The sequence below is a fragment of the Balaenoptera acutorostrata genome, chromosome 5 (genome assembly GCF_949987535.1).
Source record: "Balaenoptera acutorostrata chromosome 5, mBalAcu1.1, whole genome shotgun sequence".
NCBI classification, from domain to species: Eukaryota; Metazoa; Chordata; class Mammalia; order Artiodactyla; family Balaenopteridae; genus Balaenoptera; species Balaenoptera acutorostrata.
In genome coordinates, this window is record NC_080068.1 from 9,780,420 (window position 1) to 9,807,368 (window position 26,949).

General features: G+C 40.2%; 1 protein-coding gene across 10 annotated transcripts in view; it reads right to left on the minus strand.

The window, feature by feature from the left end:
* Positions 1 to 26,949, minus strand: part of FAM13A (family with sequence similarity 13 member A) — a 340,103-nt gene that overhangs the window by 84,725 nt on the left and 228,429 nt on the right. For 5 of the 10 annotated variants that reach the window (XR_009008361.1, XR_009008360.1, XM_057546846.1 and 2 more), the window contains one exon: positions 1,389 to 1,430. The exons of 1 other annotated variant lie outside the window; for it this stretch is intronic. Coding sequence is in view for 7 of the 9 variants with exons in the window: in XM_057546846.1 (XP_057402829.1) it covers positions 1,389 to 1,430 (42 nt within the window). In the remaining 2 variants the exon portion in view is untranslated. Of the gene's footprint in view, positions 1 to 1,388; positions 1,431 to 1,767; positions 1,785 to 9,246; positions 9,576 to 16,209; positions 16,255 to 18,038; positions 18,702 to 26,949 lie in introns of those variants that run through there. 4 more of the 10 variants (XM_057546847.1, XM_057546848.1, XM_057546849.1 and 1 more) reach the window with 4 other exon arrangements.

Here is a 26,949-nt window from a genome sequence, read left to right on the forward strand (position 1 = left end):
GGCTGCTTCCCACTAGCTATCTATTTTACACTTGGTAGTATATATAAGTCCATGCCACTCTCTCACTTCGTCCCAGCTTACCCTTCCCCCTCCCCGTGTCCTCAAGTCCACTCTCCACGTCTGCGTCTTCATTCCTGTCCTGCCCCTAGGCTCCTCAGAACCATTTTTTTTTAGATTCCATATATATGTGTTAGCATACGGTATTTGTTTTTCTCTTTCTGACTTACTTCACTCTGTATGACAGACTCTAGGTCCATCCACCTCACTACAAATAACTCAGTTTCGTTTCTTTTTATGGCTGAGTAATATTCCATTGTATACATGTGCAACTTCTTCTTTATCCATTCATCCGATGATGGACACTTAGGTTGCTTCCATGTCCTGGCTATTGTAAGTAGAGCTGCAGTGAACATTGTGGTACATGACTCTTTTTGAATTATGGTTTTCTCAGGGTATATGCCCAGTAGTGGGATTGCTGGGTGGTATGGTAGTTCTATTTTTAGTTTTTTAAGGAACCTCCATACTGTTCTCCATAGTGGCTGTATCAATTTACATTCCCACCAAGAGAGCAAGAGGGTTCCCTTTCCTCCACACCCGACACTGCTTTTTAAAAAGTAGAATTCAAAATTGAGGAAAGGTTAAAAGAAAAACAAAAAAAAAACTTCAGCAATTTAAACTTGAATTTATATGGTCATATTACTTTCAATTATAGTTTCTAAGCCACTGAAGTGGGTAGGTAGTGAGGAAAGCAATGCAGTAAGAAAAGCCTGGTTCTAGGTTATTATTGATACCTAAGTGGGATGGTTCACTGAAAATCACATCAATACAACAACTTCTTAGTCTGGAGGGAAGTGATCTCATCTAACATCTACTCTGATGTAAACTTACATGTTTTAAGAGTTGTCATTCTGGCTTTATAAACTTTAGAAAATAATCCTGAACTCTAAGAACTTGCTGAATATTAGTTTCACACTTCACTACTATCTAGAAAATGACCTAACATAAGCCAAGACTTCTTCAGCAAGTGAGGCTTAGGCTCAGAACCCTCCCCACCTGCATGTATGTAAAGAACAGAGATTTTAAAATTTAGGTTACACCCTAATCATTAGGCAGATTTTGAAATTAAAATGGCTAGCTTGACATCTTTGAATTTAAAACCAAATATCTTATTTTAGTCTTTTCAACTTCGTTAAAATTTGTTCTAAGATTTCTTAAACAAAAGAGAAGAAAAATATAGCATGAACATTATGGTGAGGGATTCCAATAAGCTTAGTCTGGCCACATCACAGAATATTCTATTGAAAAGAACTAACGTGGGCAAATAAACCCAAAGAAGCCTTAACCCTCCGCAATTCCCTGTAACAGACCAATAAAAATCAAATAAGTACCTCAAATAGAAAGGTGACATAGGTCTTTCATCTTCCTGCGAACTGAAAGGAAAATAAAACTTGAATTAATATAATTCCTGTTAATATCATAACATCTCAATTTTACTAAAACTCTGTTCCACCTATCACGATTTTTCTTTTGACATATTAGAGCTAATCTCACAATGGAGTAAGGTTAGTAAAATATACTCTATCTTGGACCTAGCCAAGGCCAATTACTTCCTCAAGGGAGACCATCAAGAGAGGTTTCTTTCAAGATTAGCCTAAGGCAAAAGTAATTCACATCACCCTTTGAAGAGGAAGTTTTTTACTACCTTATTCTACAAGCCCAATCCAAGTATTCATATATTACACATAAACCCTTAAAATGATTACATACTCAGTTATCTCAATAAAGCTAATTACAACTCATTAACGTGATGAGGAAAGTAAGACACAGCCAACAAAATATTCCTGTTAAGTGTATGATGCCCTAGCAATGAATGCTAGGGCATCAGTAAACAACACTCAGGCTCTCTGTCTTCTATAGTTACGCACAGTATTAATGAGGGTGAATAACATGAAAGGACACAAAGGAAACTATAAAAAATAGTTTAAGGGACTTCCCTGGTGGTGCAGTGCTTAAGAATCTGCCTGCCAATGCAGGGGACATGGGTTTGAGCCCTGGTCCAGGAAGATCCCACATGCCGCAGAGCAACGAAGCCTGTGCGCCACAACTACTGAGCCTGTGCTTTAGAGCCCCTAAGCCACAGCTACTGAGCCCACATGCCGCAACTACTGAGCCTGCGCTTTAGAGCCCCTGAGACACAGCTACTGAGCCCACATGCCGCAACTACTGAAGCCTGTGCTCCACAACAAGAGAAACCACCGCAATGAGAAGCCCGCACACCAAAATGAAGAGTAGCCCCCGCTCGCCACAACTAGAGAAAGCTCGTGCGCAGCAATGAAGACCCAACGCAGCCAAAAAACATAGTTTAAGTTCCTCAAACAGCACTGAAGCAATATGAAGCTTAATATAAAAGTATTTAATTAAAAATATGAAATATATACTATAGTAAAATATTTTTCCTTTCTTCTACATGTTTTTTTCTTCTGATAAATGACCTCGAATCAATGAATGAGTCTCTCTTCAGTGTCTACTGGAGTGGTCTTTGAACATTTTTGATTACACACTCATATAAAAATTTGCTTTTAGGCAGCTACTCCCCTTAATATATGACTAAGTATCTATTTATGTTAATTATGTGCATCATTAAACAGATAAAAGTAGAAATGTGAAGTATCAGATAAAATTAAGAAGCGCAAATATTTTCATCTTGTACCCCTGTGGTATATACCACAAGCATCACTGATGAAAAGAGAAATGTTTGCTTCAGTTGGTAATATCCTGGCAATCACCAAAAATCTTATTACAAGTTATAGTGTAAAACACACACACACACACACACACACACACACGCACGCACCCCTGTCCTGGAAGTTGAAAAGGTCTTAACATTTTAGTTGCAAGACGGCACATAAAATACGGCATGCTATTTTTCACTCTCTCATGATTTTGGTTTCCAATGTCAATATTGCTTAACTATTCTAGTGTTTATCTTGCCAAAGATTTTGTTTGTAACTGACTGTGCCAATTCTTCCCAAGTGAAAGGTAAGTGATAGATCAGCTTTATTCTTGACTCTAATGTTAATGGGCTGAAGGCAAAGCTTGACAAGTTACAGGCACTAACACCTGGGAAATGTCCAGGTGTCTTGGGAAGAAACCACCTGGAGCGGTGCTATTACAGCAGTGACTCCTTTAAGCCAAACTGATACAAGGGGCTTACACATTTGACTTCAAAATAGTCCTTGAAAACACTTAACAAATTATAAACATGTTAGAATTGGGTTTGTTTCCTAATCAAGGGTTCAGTGTCAGAAAGTACTAAGTGTGACCCCACTATGCAAAAAGGCTGCAACAAAAAACTTATAATGATTTTACTATTATGGGAACATTGCCTCCATGTGAAACGGAGCGGGGCCTGTGGGGCTCCCAGGCACAGAGGCCTTTTTGTTCCCCATTTCTTGCAGGCAAGACTCCAGCCTCCATGACCTTCCCTGAGTTCCAAAGGGCAGATTCGAACAGTTGCAAATCAAGCGGGGAGCAGCCAGGAAACCACCTGAGGCAAGATTAAAGGGCCCCAGAGAAACTCATCAAGATTAGCAGACTGACCACCTGAGACCCTGCACACACCCTAATCCTGTCAGCAACCCCACCCTTCTGAAACTCTGCAGAAGAAAGAAGAATGCAGGACTGTTACTGCCTTGATCCTTACTGCATACCCCTGACCACAAGCCCTGACTGTAAGACCTCCCCCTATTCCCCAGGGAGGGGGGCACTGTTCTTGAGGTGCTAGCCTGCTGTGTTCCCCTCTTTGCCTGGCAAAGAATAAAGCTACCCTTTCTTTCTCCTCCAAAACTCCGTCTCTGCATCTCATTTCTGCATCGGTGTACAGGCAGCCAAGATTTTGGTCACACAAGTGTTAGAAAACGAGCGCTGTACTAAATACTTTTTTGCCCAGAACAGATCCTTAACTCTAACATGTAACCAATTATAATGAACATTAACAAGGGTACTTTAGTGACCATTCAATTAGCAGTACGGTTGGTTTTCTTAGAATTCAGGAGTGCTTTGGGAGATGATTTAATGGTACAGAGTTCTGAACACAGCTGTTATGTGCTTTGGCTAACACTTTTTGTGTGTGCCTGAAACTTTCCTTGTAGCCAACAGGGGGAATCAAAATCAATCTTTTCTTTCTTTACACCTTCTCTCCCTCAGACACTTATTCATCAGCCAGGTACTATCAGGTGCTTGACATTAATTATCTCATGTAAATCCTCACAAAAATCCCTCCCTGGTACTTGCCCCTCCCTTGAGAACAGCAGGCTCAGAGTGGGCACACAGCTTACCCGGGTCACACAGCTAGTGATGTGCAGACAACACACTTTTGTTGTCTACTGCCTTGCCTTCAATGTTAACTTATCAAAATATTATGGAGTGAATGTCCTCATTCTGGCACAAGATCTTGTGGACTTTATAATTTATAAGCTCCATGCCATGCTTCGGATTATAGCCACTCTACACCGACCTTAGTCAAAGTCCATTCACAATGCATTATGCCTGATAGTGCGTACAAGGTGGTTAATTTATTAAAATGTATTGGCACCATGTCAAGAACGTCTCGAAAGAAACACAAGTGTTTAATCATGAGCAACTATTTTTCAGGCTGCATGTGTATAAGGTAAATTTGTCAATGAAAGGCAAAATCAGAAATTCTTAATTTCGATATGTCCCTGAATTCTGAGCAGTTATAAGTGTTCCAAAAAAGAAAATGAAAGCACTGTTATTTAAATGAAATGAAACAGACTCAGTAGTAGATGTGCTTAGTCAGTAGCAGCCAACAGGGCAGCAATCCATGCGCAGTACCCAAGAAGAACAATATAATTTGAAAAGAAAATGAGGATAAATAATTAATTTTGACACTTAATTAGCCTATTTCTTTCTTCCCTTTCATAAAAGTACCCTTGGCCCGGGGTTTAGTAATGTAATCTTGACAACAGTATAAATTATGAAACAACTAAAGCATTGATTTCAAATTGATTAAGTCACTTAATTCTAAAAATCAATTTTATGCATTGACTTTAAAGGCAATTTGAAGGAAAAATGGCCGAGGACAATTCTTCCAAATAGAACAGAGAAAACAAACTTTTCCATAAAATGTACACACTGGAATGCAAAACATTTGAAAACATCACCATTTCTACCTCTGTGCAAAATGAATACTGGACTATTATTACATGTGCCCAAACACCTATTTATAGAGATATTTATGCCTGTTCCTAGCTTTACATCAATCTCAGACATGTCCAATATTAACTGAGTTGTAATTTTTTCCCTAAATTTTAAATTGAGAATTAATTCAGATTTACTTTCAATTTTTAAAAATAAGCACATGTACTGTGAATGAAAAGGGGAGTCCTTGTCATGAAATGAAGCCAATGACAAACTGTAACAACTTGGAATTCATTCAGTTTCCGCCTTGGTTACTAGTATAAACCCAATGTGTTAATTATTTCCTGTTTGCTGACTCAGAATAATAGCCAAGTTTAAGCGGCTAATTAGTTTGCCTTTTTTTTTTTTTTAATTCAAATACATTGAGAGATTTGGGCAATCCCCTCATGTATGTCAGGCCACTGGGCGCTTAACGTCCTAGACATGGGGTGTTATGGTCTCTCAAAACAGCTACCTGTGGGAAGAACATTTATCAAATAGACCCAAGTAACCGTCCAAATCTAAGAAGCTACAACTGAGAAGGGCAATAACAAAGACAGGAGGGTTTTAGTGGGGGCCTAACTTACCTTTTTTTAAATTTAATTTTTATTTTATATTGGCGTTTAATTGATTTACAATGTTGTGTTAGCTTCAGGCCTACGGCAAAGTAATTCAGTTACACATATACATATATTCATTCTTTTTCAGATTCTTTTCCCATATAGGTTATTACAGAATATTGAGTACCGTTCCCTGTGCTCTACTAACTTATCTTTTTATGTGGTTCAACATTGGTTGAACATAACGGCACGTAAACGGATGACACCTAGACTTACAATCTCTTCCTGAGCTGCACTCATTTCTAAACTGAAGCCACAGAATGCAATCCCTATCAACTTAATTACACAGCAAGCTAACCGAGATTGTGAAAAGCATGGCGTTTTCTGTGTCTAAGAAAAACCAAATACCGTTGGGAGAATTCCCAGACTGAGGTATTCAGAACGGACACTCAGTTACTGGATCAAACCACCATTCCATTCAATTCCCTTTTGAACTGTCCTGATAAATGTTCCAATTAGTCCAACTTTCTAATTGGTTAATGTGGCTGGCTACCCCCAAATTAACATAATCTGCATATTTAGCGACATACTTTAACTACATTTTCAAGTGATCTGAGCTAGGAGAGATAGTTTGTAAGTGTTCCTTGGGTACTGAAAAGTACAGCAAATAGGTAAAGGCTAAGGATTAGTTTCCATTCATTGAAAAAACTAGAAAAACCATCTCCTGGGGCTTAAAAACAAACAAACAAACACAAAGAGCCAAGGGGAGAGAGAAAGGGAGGGCCAAGTGAAAGGACAAACTTTAAAGTATTAAGTAAACATTTTCTCTGGAATTCAGGTTTTTCCCTCACGTTGCAACAGAATGTACTAAGTGGAAGAATTTTCATAGATGAATTTTCTTCGAGGACGACGAGGTGAGTGAAATTAGCGTATTTTCTTTCCTTCCTTCCTCTGCAAAATATAAAGCGCCATACTGGAGCCTTTTGATTTATCCACAGTCTCAGGCATTAACATTCATAACCCTCCATTTATAGCGTTTATAACCCTCCATTTGGGGTGTGCTGTAGCAGCTGGCGTTCTGCTGCTCAGATTTTTGGTTCAGCTCCATTCAGGAACACGGTAGAAAACAATCTCCCTGTTCCTTTTGGAAAACAAATCAGTTCTGGAAAACAGATCAGTTTGTAGCCAAGTGTTTGCCCCTGTAATTTCAGGGGGCATTTTTGTAGATGTATGTATACTTCTTTATTATAAACCCAAGCAACTTTGTTTACAGTTATATTACTTGTGTGTTGTAACTAAGAATGCAACACCTAGCTGCCAGTAGAAATAAAAACAAACCACTGAAGTTCAAGAGCAAATATGTTTTCCTGACCAAAGGGTAAATGCAAAGAGCTGAACTGTTAACGTTCACGGGACTAGAAATTTTAGCTAACACGAAGAGGTATTACACTTCGGAAGCAAAACCAATCAAAAGACTTCCAAACATTTACAGCTTTCCCCCGAATAAGACAGGAAAATATTTCTACTATTTTCTTGATTGCTTAGTAGAAATTTGAAATACATTGTTAGGGGATGAATTGTGTCCCTGCAAAAAGATACGCTGAAGCCCTAACCCCCAGAAACTCAGAATGTGATCTTATTTGCAAATACAGCCTTTATAGAGGTGACCGAGTTAAAGTGAAGTTACTGTAGTGGGCCCTAATTCAATATGACCAGCGCCCTTATCAACAGGATATCTGCACACAGGGAGCACGCGTTGTGAAGACTGGAATTGTGTTGCCACAAGCCAAGAACTCCAGGAAGCGAGGAGAGAGGCAGGGGACAACTCACTCCCCAGGGTCTTGAGAGGAAGCACAGCCCTAGCCAACATGTAAATTTGGGACTTCTGGCCTCCAGAACTGTGAGACAAGAAATTGCTGGTTTTCTGGGCTACCCTGTTTGTGGTACTTCATCACAGCTGTGCTAGGAAACTAATACATCTACTAAAAAAATGTTTTTTCCCCAAATCCGGAATTAAGAACCTGACGAAAGTGTCTCCATCTTATGTAAAGGTCGTGCTCTGGAAATTCATTTGTAGGGATGCTGGGACTAGAACAGATTGCCCACACTGACGTGAGGATTCGATTTCCAGGCCTGTCCTAACCTCTCGTTCAAATAAACTATCCTCAGTAAGCAGTCCAGAGTCAGTGTTTTGAAAAACTTTGGCCACGATCCAGTTAGAAACACATTTTACATCATGATAGTGTACAGACACATAAAAGGGACACGTGTCATAAAATTATTCTTACTTTGGATATTTTCTAGTTTGTTATACTTCGCTTTATATAAAACACTGGTCATAACCTGCTCCATTGGTTTTATGACCACCAATAGTTCATGACCCACAGTTGAAAAATGCTATGCTAAAAACACATCTCCCTTGCTTGATGTGTAATTAATACTCAGTGAATGTTGCTGAATTAAGATCTATGTTCTCATAGGACAGAGAACAAACACTTTTTCTTCTCTGCCCCACTGCCAGAATCAGCTCTGGGCCAAAGAAGTACAGATATTGTTGAGCCTGGATGGTACCGAAAATCAGAGAGGAAGCGGGTCCAGATATGCCCAACAATGGGTGCGAGAATGTTGTTCTAGATGACCATGGTGGAGCTGACAGAGGATTTCCAGGTCTCTCTCTCTCTCTCTTTTTTTTTTTTTTGAATTTTATTTCATTTTATTTATTTATAGATTTTTTGAATTTTTGAGTTTTATTTTTTATACAGCAGGTTCTTATTAGTCATCCATTTTATACACATCAGTGTATACACGTCCATCCCAATCTCCCAATTCATCCCACCACCATCACCCCCATCCCCGCTGCTTTTCCCCCCTTGGTATCCATACTTTTGTTCTGTACATCTGTGTCTCTATCCAAGTCTCTTTTAAATATTCTTTTCCTGCTTATACCACAGGATGGTGTCAAGGAGACTCAGGGATCCCTGGTTTTTTTGTTTTTTTTGTTTTTTTTTTGATTCCTCCTTACTTTGTGACCACAGCATTCTTTATCACCTGTATTTTGGTCTCTTCAAGTCAAAGAACTATTATACTTGGAGGGAACTAGGGAGCATCTCATTCTAATTCAATCCCTCTACCCAGCTAGTTCCACCCGTGGATGCCCTCCTGATGACCACCTTTCGATCTCTAGGGAGTTGGAGGGGGGTGGTGAGGGTGTGTGCTTGTCAGGGAAGGGGAGTAAAGTTTTTAAGCAGGGAGGGGTGGGATTGCTTCACCTTCCGTCTCTTTTGCATCTTCCCTACAGTGAGAAGGTCAACAGGAAACTACCACCACCTGTGGGCACAGCCAAGAGCATCACATTCACTTTACAGGGGATCCTGGCTGGAGATGTGTTTAGACGTCACGGGACAGAATCCTCATGCCTGTTACAATATTTAAGTTGTATTAATAGGCCAACTGCTCTCCTTAAAAAAAAAAAAAGTTTATCCCTTACCTCCACACGTGGTCAATCACCAGACTGTGTTGATTTCATCTCAGAAAGAGTCAAGTCTTCTGAATCTGATCTTTCCTTTCCATTTCCACTGCCTTATAGTCTTTCATAGGGGCAGTACTCTTTTTTCCCTGCCATCCAGAGCAGTTTATCCTTAATACTCCCACCAGATTTATCCCCCTAACCTAAAAGCCTCCCTGCTTCCCCTTCGTCTCTGGGGTAAAATCCAGATGTCTGCACCTGACACAAGAGTCCTCCCAATCTCAGGGCAGTGAGCCTCTGTCGACCTCTCACTGCACTTTCATAACTCTGTCTGTACGTGCTGTTCCCTCTATCTTAAATGCTTCCGCCACCTCTCTCTGTCTGGTAAATACTTCATCTCTCAGCTCAAATGTCATCTAATCTGGGACGCCATCTCCATCACCCTGGAGAGGGGAGCGGCTTCTCCCTCCAGGCTCCCGGACACTGTTCCCAGCCACGAGGCAGTGCTTATTAGCACATGACGCCAAAATTCCTGAGTTCGGATGCTTGCCCCACCTCCTGGATTTGTCTTTATCTTTGCCCCACCAGCACCTAGCAAGGTACGTTCCGGGTGCTCAATCAGTGGCTGTGGAATAAAACCAGCATCATCAAGACCCTGCTGAGTGCTGACACTACCGTGCGATTACATATTTTTAAAACATACACTGTTTATAATTTGTAAAAGTAATTTTGCCAGCTGGAAGCATTCTCAGAGAGCTGTATGTTGATTAGTTTAAGTTATCTTCTTCCCTGCGATTCCGAACTTAATGGAAGTTCAACTGTGCCATGGGTTTTCTCCCAGCCTTATTTAGAAAAGAAAATTAATTTTCTCCCACTGCACAGAGGGGGAGCTCTGCCATTGTGCCAGTAATATAAACCCTGTACTTTCTGTAGGGTACAGTGAGCCCAGAAAAGGATTTGTTCAGGCAAGGCAATGTTTGAATATGGCCTTGCCACACACTCTATCTGTTTGTTCTGGCTTGAGAGCAGGAAAAGAAAATTTTTTTACTTCATTGCAAACCCAAAGGTTTGGGTGGAGCTTAAAGAAATTTTTGGTTTAGTCACAAAACTATTTTCAATGTAGCTGGAAGCTCTGATTTGTTTTTGAGATTCTTGTTCAGCAAACTGATGTTTATCATTATTATAGACATAGCAATATCGCCTTAGGGAGGCAGTAGTTTAGAATGTAAAAACACAGTAACTTTCTTTTTGAGGGCGCTGATATTAGTGGATAAGAGGATATTTTTAGAACATTAGCAAATCAGTTAAAATGCTTTCTAATCTTTAGATACTGAAACAAAAGCAAAAGAATAGGGGGTTACCTGCAGAAGGGAAGAAGGAAACAGGAAATTGTTTTTTTACTAACTTCTTTCAATTATTACCTTTATTATAACATTCTTAATGGCTCGTTAATATAGTTTTTATTTAACAGGTATATAATTTCCCCGGTCGTTAACTCTGAATGCGGATTTCTTGAGGCACACGAAACTGTGCAGAAAGCAATGCGAATTCGCCTGTCACCTTCCAGCCAGTGAACTCTCCCTCTGCCAGAGGAAGGCTCTGCACAGAAAGATGAGTCAAGGACTTGTATCTGCACTGCCATGATTTTACACCGGTTTGCAGGAGGACGAGTGACCGGTGAGTGTACAAAGGTTGATGTCCACCCAGGCTCGAGCTCTGTGAGCTTCCAAAACCAGGGCCGGTGCTCACTCAGCCTTTTTCGAGTGTCTACTACTTATCAGAGCTTATGATAGGGGCTGGAGATACGCAGGCTATTAAGATATGGGCTCAACCTTCCCAGAATTTATAGGCCAGCCGAGAAACAGAAACTTGACATTTGACCATTATCATAAAAAAAAAGGGATCCAGAGCTACCAGGTACTGAGAGCTCGCCCTAATAAGCCAGGCCTTGGGCTGAGAGCTTCATGTACATTATCTCACTCTATCCTCAGTGACATCTTTGGAGGAAGGTATTACTCACCAGATTTTTCAGATAAGAAAAGTACGTTTTAGAAAGGTTATAAGCAACTGGTGGAAGGTCACGGAGCTGGGCGGGGCTGTGATTCACATCCTGAATCTCAGGTCTGTGGAAGCCAGAGCTCCAGACCTTAAAGTCAGAAGCTCGGTGCAGACCCGCAGGTTAGGGGAGCTTAGGGGACGTAAGTGACACCGGGAGTGAATTGTGCGGGTCACACTGGCATTATTAGGACAAAGATAATGAATGGACGGGAGAAAAGTCCTCCAACAAAGGCAGAGGATGTGTGAAGGCGTGAGGAGGCACGGCAGGGAGCCCAGCGCGGCGGACACACGTGTGTGCCAGGCGGCGGCACTAGAGGAACCGAGAGAGACACAGCGACAGACAGACAGACACACACGCACGCAGAGGCAGGCACTTGAGTTTTCGCCAAGTCAAGGCGCTGAAAATGAAGGAGAGTCCCTTACAAAAACACAGCATAGTTTATCAATGGTCTCCTCTGGCTGGCTTTTGGTTCCTAATTATAGTTTCTGGGGCCATTTTAACCTAGACAGCAAAGTTACATTTCTTCCCATCGTCATTTTGCTGGCAGCAAAAATACTGAGGTATCATCTTAAGCGTTTCCTGAACCCTTCTTAACTTTTTCTAGTGTTTTGGTTCCATTCAATGGGATCTGAGAAAAGCAGGTCAGTTCTTCATTTTTATTTCTATGACGTTCAAGTGTTCTGATTTTTATTCTTATATTTGATGAGAAGATACCATGTTTTCCTGACCCCAAACCTTCAAAGGTTTTCATAAAATGTATCCTGTGTCTCTTCCCTCTCCCCTTACCCAGTAGTTTTATTTCTTTTACTGGGGTCACTTACTTTAAAAAAAAATCAACTTCTAGGGCTTCCTACTATTTCTTTTTACTACCGTCATCCCCACTATTTCCCATCAATATATCTTTTCTATGCAAGAAATAAAATCAGTTTCCACATCTGGCTTCTTGATGATCTGTTATAATGTAGTATCTAGAAAAGGCAAGTCTATAGAGACAGAAAGTAGATTAGCAGTTGACTAGAGGTGGGATAGGGGGCTTGAGGGTTGCTTTGGTCAGTTTGGGCTGCTATAACAAGATACCACAGATTGGGCGGCTTCAACAACAGAAACATTTACTTCTCACAGTTCCAAAGATTGGAAGTCTGAGGTCAGGGTACCAGCACGGCAGGTTCTGGTGAGAGCTCTCCCTGGCTTGCAGACTTCCACCTTCTTGCTGTACCTCCACGTGGATGGGGGTGGGTGGGGAGACTGTGCTCTGGTCCCTTCATCTCCTTGTAAGGGCCCCAATCCTATCTTGGGAGCTCCACCTCCATGGCCTCAACCAAACCTAGTTACCTCCCAAAGGTCCCACCTCCAGATACCACCACACTGGGGATTAAAGCTCCAGCATATGAATTTTGAGGGGCACAAACATTCAGCCCACAGTAGGGATTGAGAGCTAAAGAGCACAGGGTTTCTCTTTGGGTGACAAAAATATTCTAAAATTGACTGTTAGCGATGGTTGCATAACCTTGCGAATATACTAATAACCACTGAATTGTATACTTTAAGTAGGTGAAGTGCATGGTATGTAAATTATATCAATAAAGCTATTACTGAAAAAGTTATTTCTGGTTCTTGTTAAGGGAAGAAAAAATAGTGCTTTTAAAAGGTTTCATATAGTACGAACTATTTTTTGGCAGTTCATTCTATCATCACATAAATATATAAGTATTATAGGAAAATCAGGGTAAAAGGTTTTGAGAGTTTCAAGAAATTTGGTTCTATGGTATTTGCAGTGGTACTTCCCACAAATCACGCTTTAGGTCGCTTTCTACTATTCACCCAATACAATGCAACGGTAGAGCATCACCTTAAGTGTAAAGCACTCTTGCGTCAAGGAACTGAAAGACAATGCAAGCGTAAGAGTAACAAAATCAAAAGAAAAGCAATATGCTACTACTCTTTACATTTGAATAGTTACCATTTACAAAGAACTATAATATTCTTTAACTACAAAATTTCTCCTCTAAGTAAGTGTGGTAGGTATTATCATCGCATTTTATAGGTGAGGAAAATGACCTGCCCAAATTCACATGGCGAATTAGCTGTCAGTGTCTGGATACGTTTCTTGACGGCAAGTTTACTATCTTTCCAGTGCTTTCCCCACTGTTTAGTGTTGACTCTCTAACGCCTCTCTTTCAGTTTTTCAGTGGCTTAGACAGGGTGATCTCTGTAAAACTGAAGAATACCCTCACCTTAGTTCATACTATCTTCTTTATCTGGAGTAATTAGCAAATATTTAAACTCCAGAGGTACTGCAACCATCACATGAGAGTAGAGCCCACAGAGGTCTGTCTTGTTCTCAATGATTCTTGTTAGTACCAAATACAGACCACACTGGTGATGAAGTCCAAGTTCAGATATTCAACCCCAGAAGGGTTAACCCAGACTTGAGGCGAGGCAGCTTTTAACCCCGTCTTAGACTGTGTTTGTGGAGGAGGAGGGCGGGGAGTGCAGGAAGTGCTATCAGAGTGCCAACAAGTTCGGAATAACACGGGTTGAAGAGAGAAATTAACTGAAGGAGTCACCACCACAAGCAGTAGAGGGCTCTCTAACATCACCCAGAAGACTCACAAGCAGGACCATCATTGCCTGGGCTGTTCCCTGGTTAAATCCCACATCATCCCCATGTTCCCAGTGTTTACTTGTTTGCTAAAGGACATTCTAAACACCAGTGCTTGGAAAAGACCAGATGAATTCTGCTGATAAGAAGATTCAGTGAAATTTTCCCATGCTGGATCACTAATACATGTTAACTAATCCTGTTGCTATAAACCTTCTTCAAGAGCCATTGCAATTTAGAAGTATGGTGTGTTTCACCATCATAAAATGAATATTCAATAACGTATGTTGAACACCATAATTTGCTAGGTAAAGTAATGAAAAAGAGAGTTACACTGACATTGTTAATCTCAGTTTCCCACTTTGATAAATAAACCAAGGGAAAAAAGGGATGCTAAACCTGTGAAAACAGATGTCAATGCATTAAAACCAAAGGAATCTAGATTAATCACTAGTGCTCTTAATGTCATCCATCCATCATTAGTCTTTGTGGATATAAGATGAGTGAGTGACTATTTGAAAGTTAATCTAGCAAATCAAAATCCTGCTGTGAAGTTGAGAGTTCTGTCATAGACATAAGAGTGAGTGAAGACTTTATTGCTTAGCCTACTGAAGTCTTTCTATACAGAAAATGGAGATCCTTACCTACGGATCTGTAATATCTAAGGGAAAACAAGCCAATGGCATATGAATCATGCAAAGAGTCTGAGGTATAAGTAAAGCCTAGAGTCTGATAAAACATACTATCTCTTTAGTGACAGAAAGTAAATTTAATACCAGAGAAAAAACCTTTTATTTAAATTCTTAATATAGTTTCTCTACTTATTTATGACATTATTTTATTTCTTTGGAAGAACTTTTCAGTTGGCAAGAATATCCATATAATGCTATACAGTGCAAATATTTTAGTATTTCTAAAAATGTTTGGGAAAATTTAACCATCTCAAAAGACATATAAGATCCATCGTTAATTTAAGCCATTTGAAGTGAACTTTAAAAACTGAGTCCTTCACTCTACAGAGGGTCACATTTTCAACATTCAGCCTCTGCAGTTTTTCTAAAAGATCATGAGTTTCTGCATAGCTACTCCCACCCTGGAAAGTCTGCAAATTACATTAAGTTGTAAACAGATAGCAAAATACATTAAAGCGAACCCAGGTATTTATTTCAGTCTTAGCCTCCAACCTCATCTGTTAGTCTCATCTTAGTTACAGATAAGCAGTAACAGATTTATCTTCCAGATACTTTCACAACATGCTAAGAAAGGCTAAAAAGTCACTCATGGGAATTATAAGCTAAGTAGACACTGAGATGCAAACATGCCATCTGATAAGATCATATGCTTATATGAGGTTACATAGGGTAATATTATCCACGCAGGTGCATCTCTACTATTATGCTACTTATACTCTCCATTACTGGATTCACCACAGTAATGTAACTGTAACGGTCTGGTAATGTGTCTGCGTCCTCACTAGCATGTGACCTCTCTGAAGCAGAGCTGTGTCTTAATTTACTGGCAGTATAGGGTAGTGTTCGGTCATAAAGAAAATATTAAAAAACACTGTAAGTATGCTTTGTTCTAATAGGTAGCACTGACCGTCTAGTAAATGAAAGCATCAATTATGACAAAGACACCTCACATAAGGTCCTGATATTAAATATGTTATTTGGGGATGTTGAGTAGTATAGCGTTAGCGTCTTACATCTTGACACCTGCTGTCAATGGCTTTATACAAGCTATACTCATTAACCAGAGTTTAGATCAGTGTTTCTCTGTGTGGACCATTTGTACCAGATTCGCTTTCAGGAAGCTCGTTAAAATGTTGATACTTTCCCTGTCACACCCAGATTCAGATTCAGTAAGTCTAGGGAAGGAAGGCAGCAGGAAGAAGCTGATTTTTAAAAAATAAGGTCCCTAGGTAATTCTCATGCACCTAAAGAATGAGAGGCATTGGCCTCTCTGCTCAATGCAAACATGAGTGAGCATGAGTTTCTCTAACTGGTATTTAAAGCTATTCTTTCCCTCACCCTTCTTTTCATTCAGTTTCTAGCCCCTCAGTGCTCTTAAAGAGAATAGAGCAAAGCATTCATCCCATCAGCCGGCATGTGCACCACGAGGCTCTGCAACTTTCCTGTTCCGGGCGGGGTAACAGTGCGGGCTGTTGGCAACAGTCATCTTTACTAGAGGGTCACAGAAATCCTTAGCCAAAAATATTGAATTGGGCTTGGAGGAAGCTATTATACATAGGAACAGGAAAGTTTTCTGCATAAGCACTTAAATTCACAAGAGGTCCATAACGAAGTGAACAACACAAACCTACCTGTTCCTTGCCTTCAAGAAGTACATAATCACAGGCAGGCACAGGCTGGAAGTGAGGATTGCAGGGTAATCAATCAAATTAAACTCTCAGAAACAGGGAGACAGTGAATGCACTGATCGGCAGTCTTGAACGCAAAGTCAAATTATTCGTCTTACGTAGGCTTATTAGTAAGGACTAACAGTGCAAAATAATTTTGCAGGAAATTACGCTGATTCTATTTTAGCTTTCATCAACTTAACTCTCTAAACAATATTTTAGCTGAATAAAGATCTGTTTGCTTCTTAACAGTGATTATGTCACTGAGCAGCTTATTACAGAGTTCAGTAAGAGCCAATATGCTTATCTAGAAAGGACTTGCTTAAGACACTTAAGACCTGACACCATTATAAGATAAAACAAGGTCCCAACTTTAAAGTTGGAAACCAAATCAAGACTCCAAAGAGTGTACATTCGTTTTTAGTCTCTTGCAAGTTTCAAGCATGTGGACATTTCCACTGAATTAATATAGACAAATTTCAGATCTATCCATAAATCACTCTGTGCTACCTTGGGTTATCAATTTTAGAAAAGGAATTCTAGGGACACCCCCATCAAGCTCCCATGACAGCGCACTTGTCATTACAGTGAAAGGAAAACAACTACACCGTTTTATCTCACAGGGTACATCTGCAGGAACCATTTTCCAAACGAACACTCAATTTTTGTTTACCTTATTTTCATGTTGAAACATGAACATCCAGTAAAATATGGGTGGCATGGTTTTTAAAAATAAAATTCACTTTTTTGTCTAGGTTTTATTCAATCTTATAGATAAACCACATTCACCATTTGACTTTTAAAATCACTTCCACGAACAGTTTTCTTAAAGGAAGCGTTTACATGGAATCAAATGCCACTGCATGTAGAGCAGGTGCGGCTGAAATAGGATAATATGATTGGCAAAAGTAATTCTAAAAATCCTAAAACATGACCTTGGGCAACTGAGACTTCCTTCAAGCCTCAGTTTTCCTGCTGTGAAACTGGAGGGCTGGACTCCATCACCACGGAGGTGACTTCCAGCTTCAACATTCCGGGACACCTTATTCACGTATTAGCTCACCAGCAGTGTTCTTTTTAACAAGCCCTTTGTTTAAATTTACCTTTTTCTGCACTGGTATAACTCCTCCACCTCACCCTCCACAATCCATATTACAATCATTAATGAACAAAACAGCGCCTTGAGCTTAATCATTCTTACAGAGCAGTGTTTTTGTTTAAAGATGTCATCTGTGTAATAAACCTATCTAGAATTATTCATGGGGAAATAATAACCTTCACGTTTATGTCCACGTATTATAAAGCACTTATTGATAGAAAATCCTTGCCTAGATCTGAACTCCAGCAGAGAGTGCTCCTAAGATGCATTTTAAAGAGGTCTTTCGCCTGTCGACATCCTTCAAAATGAGCTTAGAGCTCACCGCAGCTCCACAACATTGCTAAGAAGCTGACTCAGTTTTATTTTAAACCCGCTCGATACATTCTTCACTTTCTGTTTTTCTTCAGATGTCAAAGCCGCTTTCTTATATTTATTTTCATTCGAGGAAGGCAATACCTGAACAGACGAATCAAGTGAAGAAGATGAGAAGCTGGGCATTAAGTGTCAGCAAAAGAAGCGGTCAAATAGCTACATACACTTCTCTGGTCTCGGGGAAGCACGTTAACGTCCAAGGAACTCTACACAGTTTGCAGCACAGGACTGAAAGATGCCAAGTACTGGCAAAGTTACACGGTTTTGCAACATTCAGAAAACACAGAAGAGAAGAAGAGAACCAAATAGGAAAGCACACTACCTTTGCAGGGGCATGATTTCACAAGCCATCCTTGTCTGGAAATTTGCAAAGGGACCCTCACAGCTGTGTCTTCGGCGCCCAGCAGGGCGTCTGTACGGGGCGGGGGGCCAGGCTGCTCTCAGCGGCTGGGCTGGGCTGGGGGCGCGAGGCTGCAGCTCGCCGCCGGAGAAGCAAGGTGCTCTGCCGCCAGCCAGCGTCCTGCGGTTCGCAGCCCCCCGAACTTCCCCGGGCGGAGCTACAGGGCTGCTCGCTCGCTGCCTCTGCACGTTTCCACCGCAGTCCACTCTGACCTTTGTTCCAGGGAAGCAGCTGAGCCCGCCAGCCAATCAGAGGAGCAGCTGCCGCAGGGCTTAAAGGCGCTGCTGCTTCTGCTGCCGCGGCTTCTCGGCGGCGGCGGGCTTGCCTAACGCTGGTAACTCGAAACTCTCCTCCGAGCCCTTCCACAGACGGGCTTGTCCGTCTGCGCAAAGCAACCAATAACTGCAGCAAGAGCAAAGGGTCCCTCAACTTCTCAACGTTTCGGAGGACTGCCAACAAGGAAATCCATTTGTCAAGGAAAAGACACTGCCTCCGAAACGGAAGGTTTCTGTGACACAAGGCGTGAGCTATGCTCAGTCTCCTTTCTTCCTTAAAATAAAACAAAAAAAAAATCAAACCACTAGCATTGGAAGGCGTGACACTTTTCTAGAAGGCACACAGGCATTCTTCTAGACTCCTGCCCTACCCATATTTATTTCCTGCTGATGTCTGTTTACATTGCGGTGGTTACTAGTCCCTGGGGACATCTCCCAAGGCACATAGCTCTCGTTTCTGGGGAGGACACACGTCCTAAGACCGCCCACCGTCTCAAGGGATCAAAACGGCTATTCCCACGGAAGTATTTCAACTGATTATTTCTGTTTATCTTTATAAAGTTGAATGTGTTTATTTAAAGAGTCATTTTCCTCTAAGAACATCATCAGCCTTTTTTTGGTTGGTTGGTTATTTATTTATAGATTTTTTTTTTTTTTTACAGGTAACACCAAATCAATTTCTCATAAGGTCTGCTAAATGCCTGTTAATTATCCAGCTCTCCCTTAGTTTCCTCTTCAGTGTGGAATACTAAAGTGTTATTTTAGGAACACAATTGTTCATTCACAGGTTTCAAACGTTGCAACAATAGTAAAAATATATTTTAATAAGATTTCTTTCATATCATAGGATTTGCCGAGAGTTACAACAAAGTCCAGAGCACAGCTTTTAGTAGAAGAAAGGGCAGAAAGCTAGAGTCCATGACGTTCAGAAACAGAGCGGAGGGGGCTTCCCTGGTGGTGCAGTGGTTGAGAATCTGCCTGCCAATGCAGGGGACACGGGTTCGAGCCCTGGTCTGGGAAGATGCCACATGCCGTGGAGCAACTGGGCCCGTGAGCCACAATTGCTGAGCCTGCGCGTCTGGAGCCTGTGCTCCACAACAAGAGAGGCCGCGATGGTGAGAGGCCCGCGCACCGCGATGAAGAGTGGCCCCCGCTCGCCGCAACTAGAGAAAGCCCTCGCACAGAAACGAAGACCCAACACAGCCATAAATAAATTAATTAATTAAAAAAAAAAAAAGAAAGAAACAGAGGGGGCTGGTACGACCAAAAAAGTATCCTTCTCCCCTGTATTTTTTCCCAGATTTCTTACAGATCACTCATAATTCTGAATTTAGAACACGAAGTCCTTTTGTAAGCGTCTGCTCTCCTTTGCTATATAAAAATATTTCATTGTCTGACTAAATCCTCCATCATATTTATGAAAATGGATTAGTTATCCTGAAACTTATGTTCAGACATTATGACAGAATATCAGTAACTAAAATCAGCCTTTTAAAACACTGGAAGTTGAGTTAAGTCCAGAACTTACTTTAAGTTGTCAATATATTCTTTGTTTTGATTCTAGATTTAGAAATACTAATTGGATTCTCCAGTAACAGTAACTTAATTCTATATATTTGCTTAAGTTTTTTATCTTTCAAAAATGCAACTTTACATCTTGCTTAACACTTCAATTAACTTCTTGAGTTAGGAAATCACTATTATATATCATAATATCTATTTTATTGATGAGTAAACTCGGTACTAGAAAATTAAGTAATTTGTTCAAATTCACATGGAAAGTTAGTGGCAGAACAGAAATTGGATTCAGAATTTCTCAGGTCTGCTTCAGAACTCTGCTACATAGCATAGTGCTTACTCTATTCTACATGAGTTTTTAAAATATTTCACAACAAGTATTTTTAGAAATAGTTAAAATTCAAATGACAGAAATAATATTTTGTCTTTTCTAATTTTATGAACACATCAATACTACATGGCTAAAATAGACATATGAGTTCAACAATAAAGGACCCAGCATTTCAGAAATATGTTAAACCAAACTATAATTTACATTCAATACATACTAGCGGTAAAATACTGATGAACAGGGGCATTCAAATTTAAAATCTGATTCCACATATATTTCCTGATAATTTAAGTCTTGCTATCAACATCCCTCGAACATGCCATACTAGTAGCTAGATGTCAGTGGTCATTTCTGAAAATCACCTAACACTAGAACTCAGTAATTAGCTGCCTTTTCAAGTCTCTATTATTTATTTATCACAATTCCTCCTTTTTCTGGTTTCTGGTCGATTTTGGGGGCATGACTTGATGATCATTTTTGAATTTGTACCTGGACCGGAGCTCCTCCTCTCAACTACACCCCCTGCCAGAGTCCTCAATCACTGGAATAGCTTTATTACTCTGTGTCCCACATCCTCACGTCAGTTCTTCACCGTCAGGCAGCAGGAGTACCACTCCTTGAACCCTGCTGGTTCCAGCTTCTCAAACTCTGATACCCTGCCTGCATTTCCTCCGCACGAGCCCCCGGATGTGCATCCCTCAGAACCGTCCTGCCCCTGCCTCCCCCGTTCCTCCTCCTTCTCCTTAGCTACTCAGCTACGACTGTCCATGTCTGCAGAGGACAACCTGCACCCAGACCAGCTAACGTGCAGCTTTAAAAAAGGCGCATTCCTGGCTTTCCTCAGCATTTAGTTATTTCTAAAAACAGGTTCACTAGCATCCTCTGCTTCTTCACCCTGTATGCATCCTGCCGGCTGCATGCCCTACTAAAACACTAAAAGCCTCCAAACTTCTAAACGCTAAAACACTGCAAAAGGAAGTCACAGAACCTTGGCAACGGGGTAGATTAAAATTTCCTGTTATTTCATCTTGGCCTGAACCTCAGTACTCCGGGGCAAACTCTGTAGTTGTCTTTGACTGATTTTTGACTACTTTCCCACAGAAACTATTGCTGACCTTCTCCAATGGCACAAATCTGAATCTCTCTCGGTCACTAATTACCCTGCCTCCTAAATTTACTAAGAAAGTCAAGATCAGCAAATATGAGTGAGTGCCTTTGATCGTCTTTGCATTAGGGGTTGAAGTACCACCACCGCCCCCCGGCCCCCTCCAAACACACACACACACACCTTTGCCTCCTTCTTTTTGACTTCTTCCTAGTCTAGGGGAACATGTCCCCACTCACAGGACTCAAATTTCTTACCCATGTATTGGATCTCATCATTTTATCCTTCCGCAGGAAGAAGCCTCATGTCTCCTCCATCTTAAATCTGTCCCCCTTCCGACAGGCACCCGAATAAGTGCCCCCCAGCCTTGAAAGCTTTTCCTCGGCAGTCTTACCCTCTGGTGACACAGCTCCATTCCCCTCCCCTTCCCACTGACAGGCTCCCCAAAGCCCACCTCTGCAGCTCCCACTGCCTCAGAAATTACTCCTCTGCCCCATGTCAATGGACTTCAGACTTCACCACGTTTCTGAAACTGCTTTTAAGGCCACCGATGCTCTTTTGGTCACTAAATCTAAACGCTTCGTCTTAGATGCCTTTTTTACTCTCAACTTTTCATTAACACCCACCTTCAGTTTTCTGAAAGTCTTTGGCTCTCTGTGATCTTTCCCGGGAATTCTCCAAGTGTCCCCAGTCACTCCATCCTCCTTTTATTTCATCTGTCTTTCCTCCTGTCTTACGCCCTTCCTGCCTCACCTTCCAGCCCCACATCTTTCAATACAGGCATTCTACTAGGGCTTAATAAACTGCGCTCTGGAATTATGCTCCTAGGGATTGGTTTCTGACTCTGCCACAGACAGGCAGCGTAAACCTGGGCAAGCTGTTTAAAAGCTCTGAAATGGCTCTGAGGAATAAATGGAATCACGCATGTAAAACACATAGGATAGTTCCTGGCAAGTAAGTGCTCAATAATTATTAGTATTATCGCCCTAATCAACACTTTCAAAGCCTCATATTATCTGATTCTTAAAATTCTCCTCCTCCTGGACCCTTTTGTTAATGATGTTATTATTCTCTTTATGAATCAGATTCAAAGCATGAGTCATCTTTACTCCTCCCTTTCCTCTCGTTAACCAAATCTGTTGATTGACCTGTCATGTCTCTTTAATCAGTAGGCCTTGGTCATCTGCAGTATCATGATAACCTTCAAAACGATCTTTCTGCCTCTATTCACTCTATCCCCAGTGAATACATTTCACTATTAGAGTGAATTTTCTACTGTGGTTGTGATCTGGTCACTCACTCCTCTTCTCGAAAGCTTCAACAGCTCTCAGCTACCTCTTAAATGAACCCCAGTGTCCCCCTCCAGTTCAGCTGCTTATACCTCCCCTAAGGAAGCCACTCCAGATGTACCTGGACACTTTTTTCAAATCTGCTCTGAACTTTTCTACCCCAAACATTTACCTTTTGTCTGGAGTATTTTCCCATTCCATTTTCTCCCGGCAAAATTCTATGTATACTCAGGCTTAGGCCAGATGGAACAAATCTCTTGCCCCTTTTAACTCAGATAGCCCTTTGCATCTCTTACGATATTTATCTTTTTTTCCCAGCACACCATTTTATTATTACTTGAATCTAAATATTATCTCCCTATTAGAACGTAAGTTCTCCAGGGCAAGAATTGTATTTTTCCTGCAGCCGTTACACAGAACAGACACTCAATAAGTGCTGACTGAATGAATTGATACGTCAATCACTCTTCACCAGAGACTGAAGCATAGTTCCTTTAATTAGATTTTAACTTATCAAGCAATATTTCTACCCACTTTTTAATATTTCCCATCGTAGGCCTACACTAAAGATAAAGTAGACACCTCCTGGAGTTTCAAATGAAGGATAATGATAACGAACAATTGACTAAAGAAATAAACTCTTGGGGTTATACATTGATGTGCAACCATAGAGACGCAAAAAGTTAAGATTCTATCCAAAACTTTCAAAATCTTTTAAGCATTTTACATTATCCAATTTCTCCTGGTGTGTTTATTTCCTTTTCTACACTTCAGCTGGCTTGCAGACTTCTAATTTTCTTACATAACTTCTTCAGCAGATTCCAAGTGTTTGGCAATATGAGTTTGCACTTGTGCTATCAAGAGCAGCAACTGCTCCAAAAATGATGTGTCTTCATTTGTTTTAATTTCAACATCAATTTGAAGCAACCGAAGAACCAAGACCATTTCTTGGCCACATTAATTTGTTTTCATATATTGTTTTAACATCAGATCGATTTGTTTCCTAAGAAAAAATATGTTGCAATAATTTCTTTCTTACAAGTTTGGTAAGAAGGTGCTTCTCAGGCAAGGTTTCTTTCTCATATTTTTTTTTTAATCAATCTTTATAAATTGCACTAAGGAGCAAAACCTTCCACAAGATGCTCGCATAGTATTCATAAATGGTAATGAATAAATCTGACAGGATTTTCATAATCACAAAGCCAGGATTTTCAGGGCACATATAATTTAGATATCCTGGTACTGCTGCAAAGGATCCTGACTAAACTTGCTCTCTAGCAATCTGGGTTAGAACACTGGTGAATTTCAGGGCTCATCAGAGGACTTCATCACCACTGACAGCAGCAAATGTCAAAAATAAAAGAGTCGGGGGGAGAAGGAACTGAAAGGGTGGTATATGTAAGGCAACCGGCACTTATTGAGAAGTTATGCTGCGTTCATTTTCATAGATGTGGAAATGAAGAATTAACTTGAGCACGCAGCTAATAAGTGCATGACACGAAGCCAGCATCTGAATGCTACAGCACTGCCACCATACGAAAGCTTTTAAAGATGGTAAAGTATTATACTCACCCATCGATAACACACATTATCAACTGGCTATAGGAAATAAAGAATCCTTTCTTTTGGTCTGAGTTTTACCTTTTGATGAGTGCATATATATTAAATAAGGTCTATACAGTCTAATAATGGCTGTCTGAACCAAAGATATACAGTGGACCAGAACAAACCTCTTTTGCTACTCTGAGCCAACAGTCAGAGAGAGAGAGTGTGTGTGTGTGTGTGTGTGTGTGTGTGTGTGTGTGTTGTGTGTGTGTTGTGTGTCGTGTGTGTGCTGTGTAACGGTAGAAGCCAGCTGTAGTTGCAGTGGGGGAAGGAAGTGGTTGCCACGGGGTGTTGAAGGAAAGAGGAAGAAATAGAAAAGATGGAAAATCAAGTTTTCAATTGAATTCTTAATTGTATTCCTCTAAGAACATATGGAACTGACAGGTAGGCCGTCAGTTGTTTTTATGTAAAAAAACCCACAAACCTACAGTATTTCTTAACTCAAAGAATTATTATAAAACCTCATTAAAGATTTATTTTAGAAAGCAAAACAGTGACATTTAAACCAGGTTCATGCTAATAGGAATACGGAATTTCTAGTTAGGTAAACTATTTTTCTTCAGTCACAGCAGAAACGAAGAAGCTTGCTTTACTTAAGGCCCCAATAAAAATAACTAATAAAATTAACATAATTAACGTTTCCTCACTTATTTATTAGACTTATTTAGTGTATATTAGAAGACCACTGGAAAAAATCCCATGGGGATAGAAATTATATCATTGTTTTTCCAAAGACACACCTCTTTAATTCTAATGATGGATCTTGCTTTTAAAACGGTGTATGCGGTTATTTCATTAAAACGTATCTGATTGGCCTTGGGGGAGCCTACAACGGCACACAGGGTTCACGACGGGTTCTAAAATCCCGTAGAGCCGCCGTTGGGGGCAGAGGAGAAGGCTGTAAAAAGTGAGGCAAGGCTGAAAGTCCTCCAGAGCTGAAGAGGCACTACTCAGGGTTCCCCTTTCCACCCCACTGACCCCTTGATTTCACTAACTGATTCCAGTGTTCCCAATATGAGTCAAAACCTTCGCCAGAAAGACTGAGTAATGATTTCAAATCAAAAGACAAGTAATTGCAGTACATACTCACGGGGGATATGGCCAATAGTTTATAAAAATTGTAAATGGAGTGTAATCATTAAAACTGTATAAAAATTAATAAAAAAGACAATTAGCTGTAACTTATGGCATGTAAATACAGTTATATAGAAATTCAAACAGAGGCTCTATTTTTTCTTAAAAAAGTGAATTTCTTCTAACAACGGAGGGACTGCAAGTTCTTCATAAAAAATGGTTAAAAATAAATTCTTTGAAACAACTTACATAATTGTTCTCCAACTTTCTGGGACAGTGAAAAATCCACATTTTTGCCAGATGGAATCTCAGTTAGTGATCACTGCCAATAAATAAATGCTTGAGCACATTTTCCTGGAATGGGACTCCCTGGGCATGACTTTCTCCAAATCTCCCTCAGGAGCCCAGATAATAGTGTTTCTGTTCTCACAAAATAAGTCGTGTCCCACACAACAGCTGCTACCACACCTGAGATCAGCTACCTCGGACTGTCCCAGTGACCTTTCACCCTGTTAAATGGTATTTCCTGGCAGGGGAGAAGCAGGCTTCAGCGGGGCTTCCTTAGAGAAACGTCAAAACTGGTTAGTGTGCAATGGTAACCGATTGGTAATCACAGCTGACTCTGTATCCCTCAGACATAAAATAAACTTTTCAGATTTCTGAGATACGAAATACTTAGCATGAGCACAAAATCTCTCAACGGCAATACACTGGCTGATAAAATTAATTTACTTTAAAGTGGCATGCTTTGCTTTCAAGCAACTCAGTAAATGAATGAGCGAAAATATATTAAGAAGGAAAGTGAGAGGAAAGTGATTATTTGTTATCACCAAAAATAGGTCACATTAAAAAAATCACACAAATACAAACAAATTAATATAACAAAGCAGAAACAGACTCACAGACAGAGAGAACAAATTAGTGGTTACCTGTGGGGAGAGGGAAGGGGGAAGGGCATGATAGGGGTAGGGGATTAAGAGGTACAAACTGCTATGTATAAAATAAGCTATAAGGATATATTATTATACAGCACAGGGAATATAGTCACTATTTTACAATAACTTTAAATGGAGTATAACCTATAAAAATTTTGATTGCTATGCTGTACACCTGAACTATATAACACTGTAAATCAACTATAGCTCAATAAAAAAATAAAATTAAAAGAATCACAGTAATGGTGCCTTAAAGTGTCAACATCTCTAGAGCACTTTAAATGACTTGATTTAAAAAACCATTTTAAATTCAATGTTTCAGAGAATTGGACCCACTGCATTAAATAACTGCATATGTGTTAACATCTTCTTTCTCTAGTGCAATTCATGTGTAGATATTAGAATTCATAAATGAATCCGAAAACTTTTTCCACATTGAATTTTAGTGAGGAGATATACAAGTTGGACAAAGAAATTTCAAATAAATTAGGAAAAAAACTAGACTTATACATAAATTCATACGTAAAGCTAATAAAAGCAATGGTCCCCTCCAAATAGGCAATGCAGTTAATTCATTATTTAAATAGGTGAAAAAATACATTGAAAAGTGAATTATAATTCCATAATAAGTTTCCAAAATGCTGGTTCAGGAAGACAACACTGAAATGTAAGTCAATCCAATTCGAAGAGTCTGGAAACAA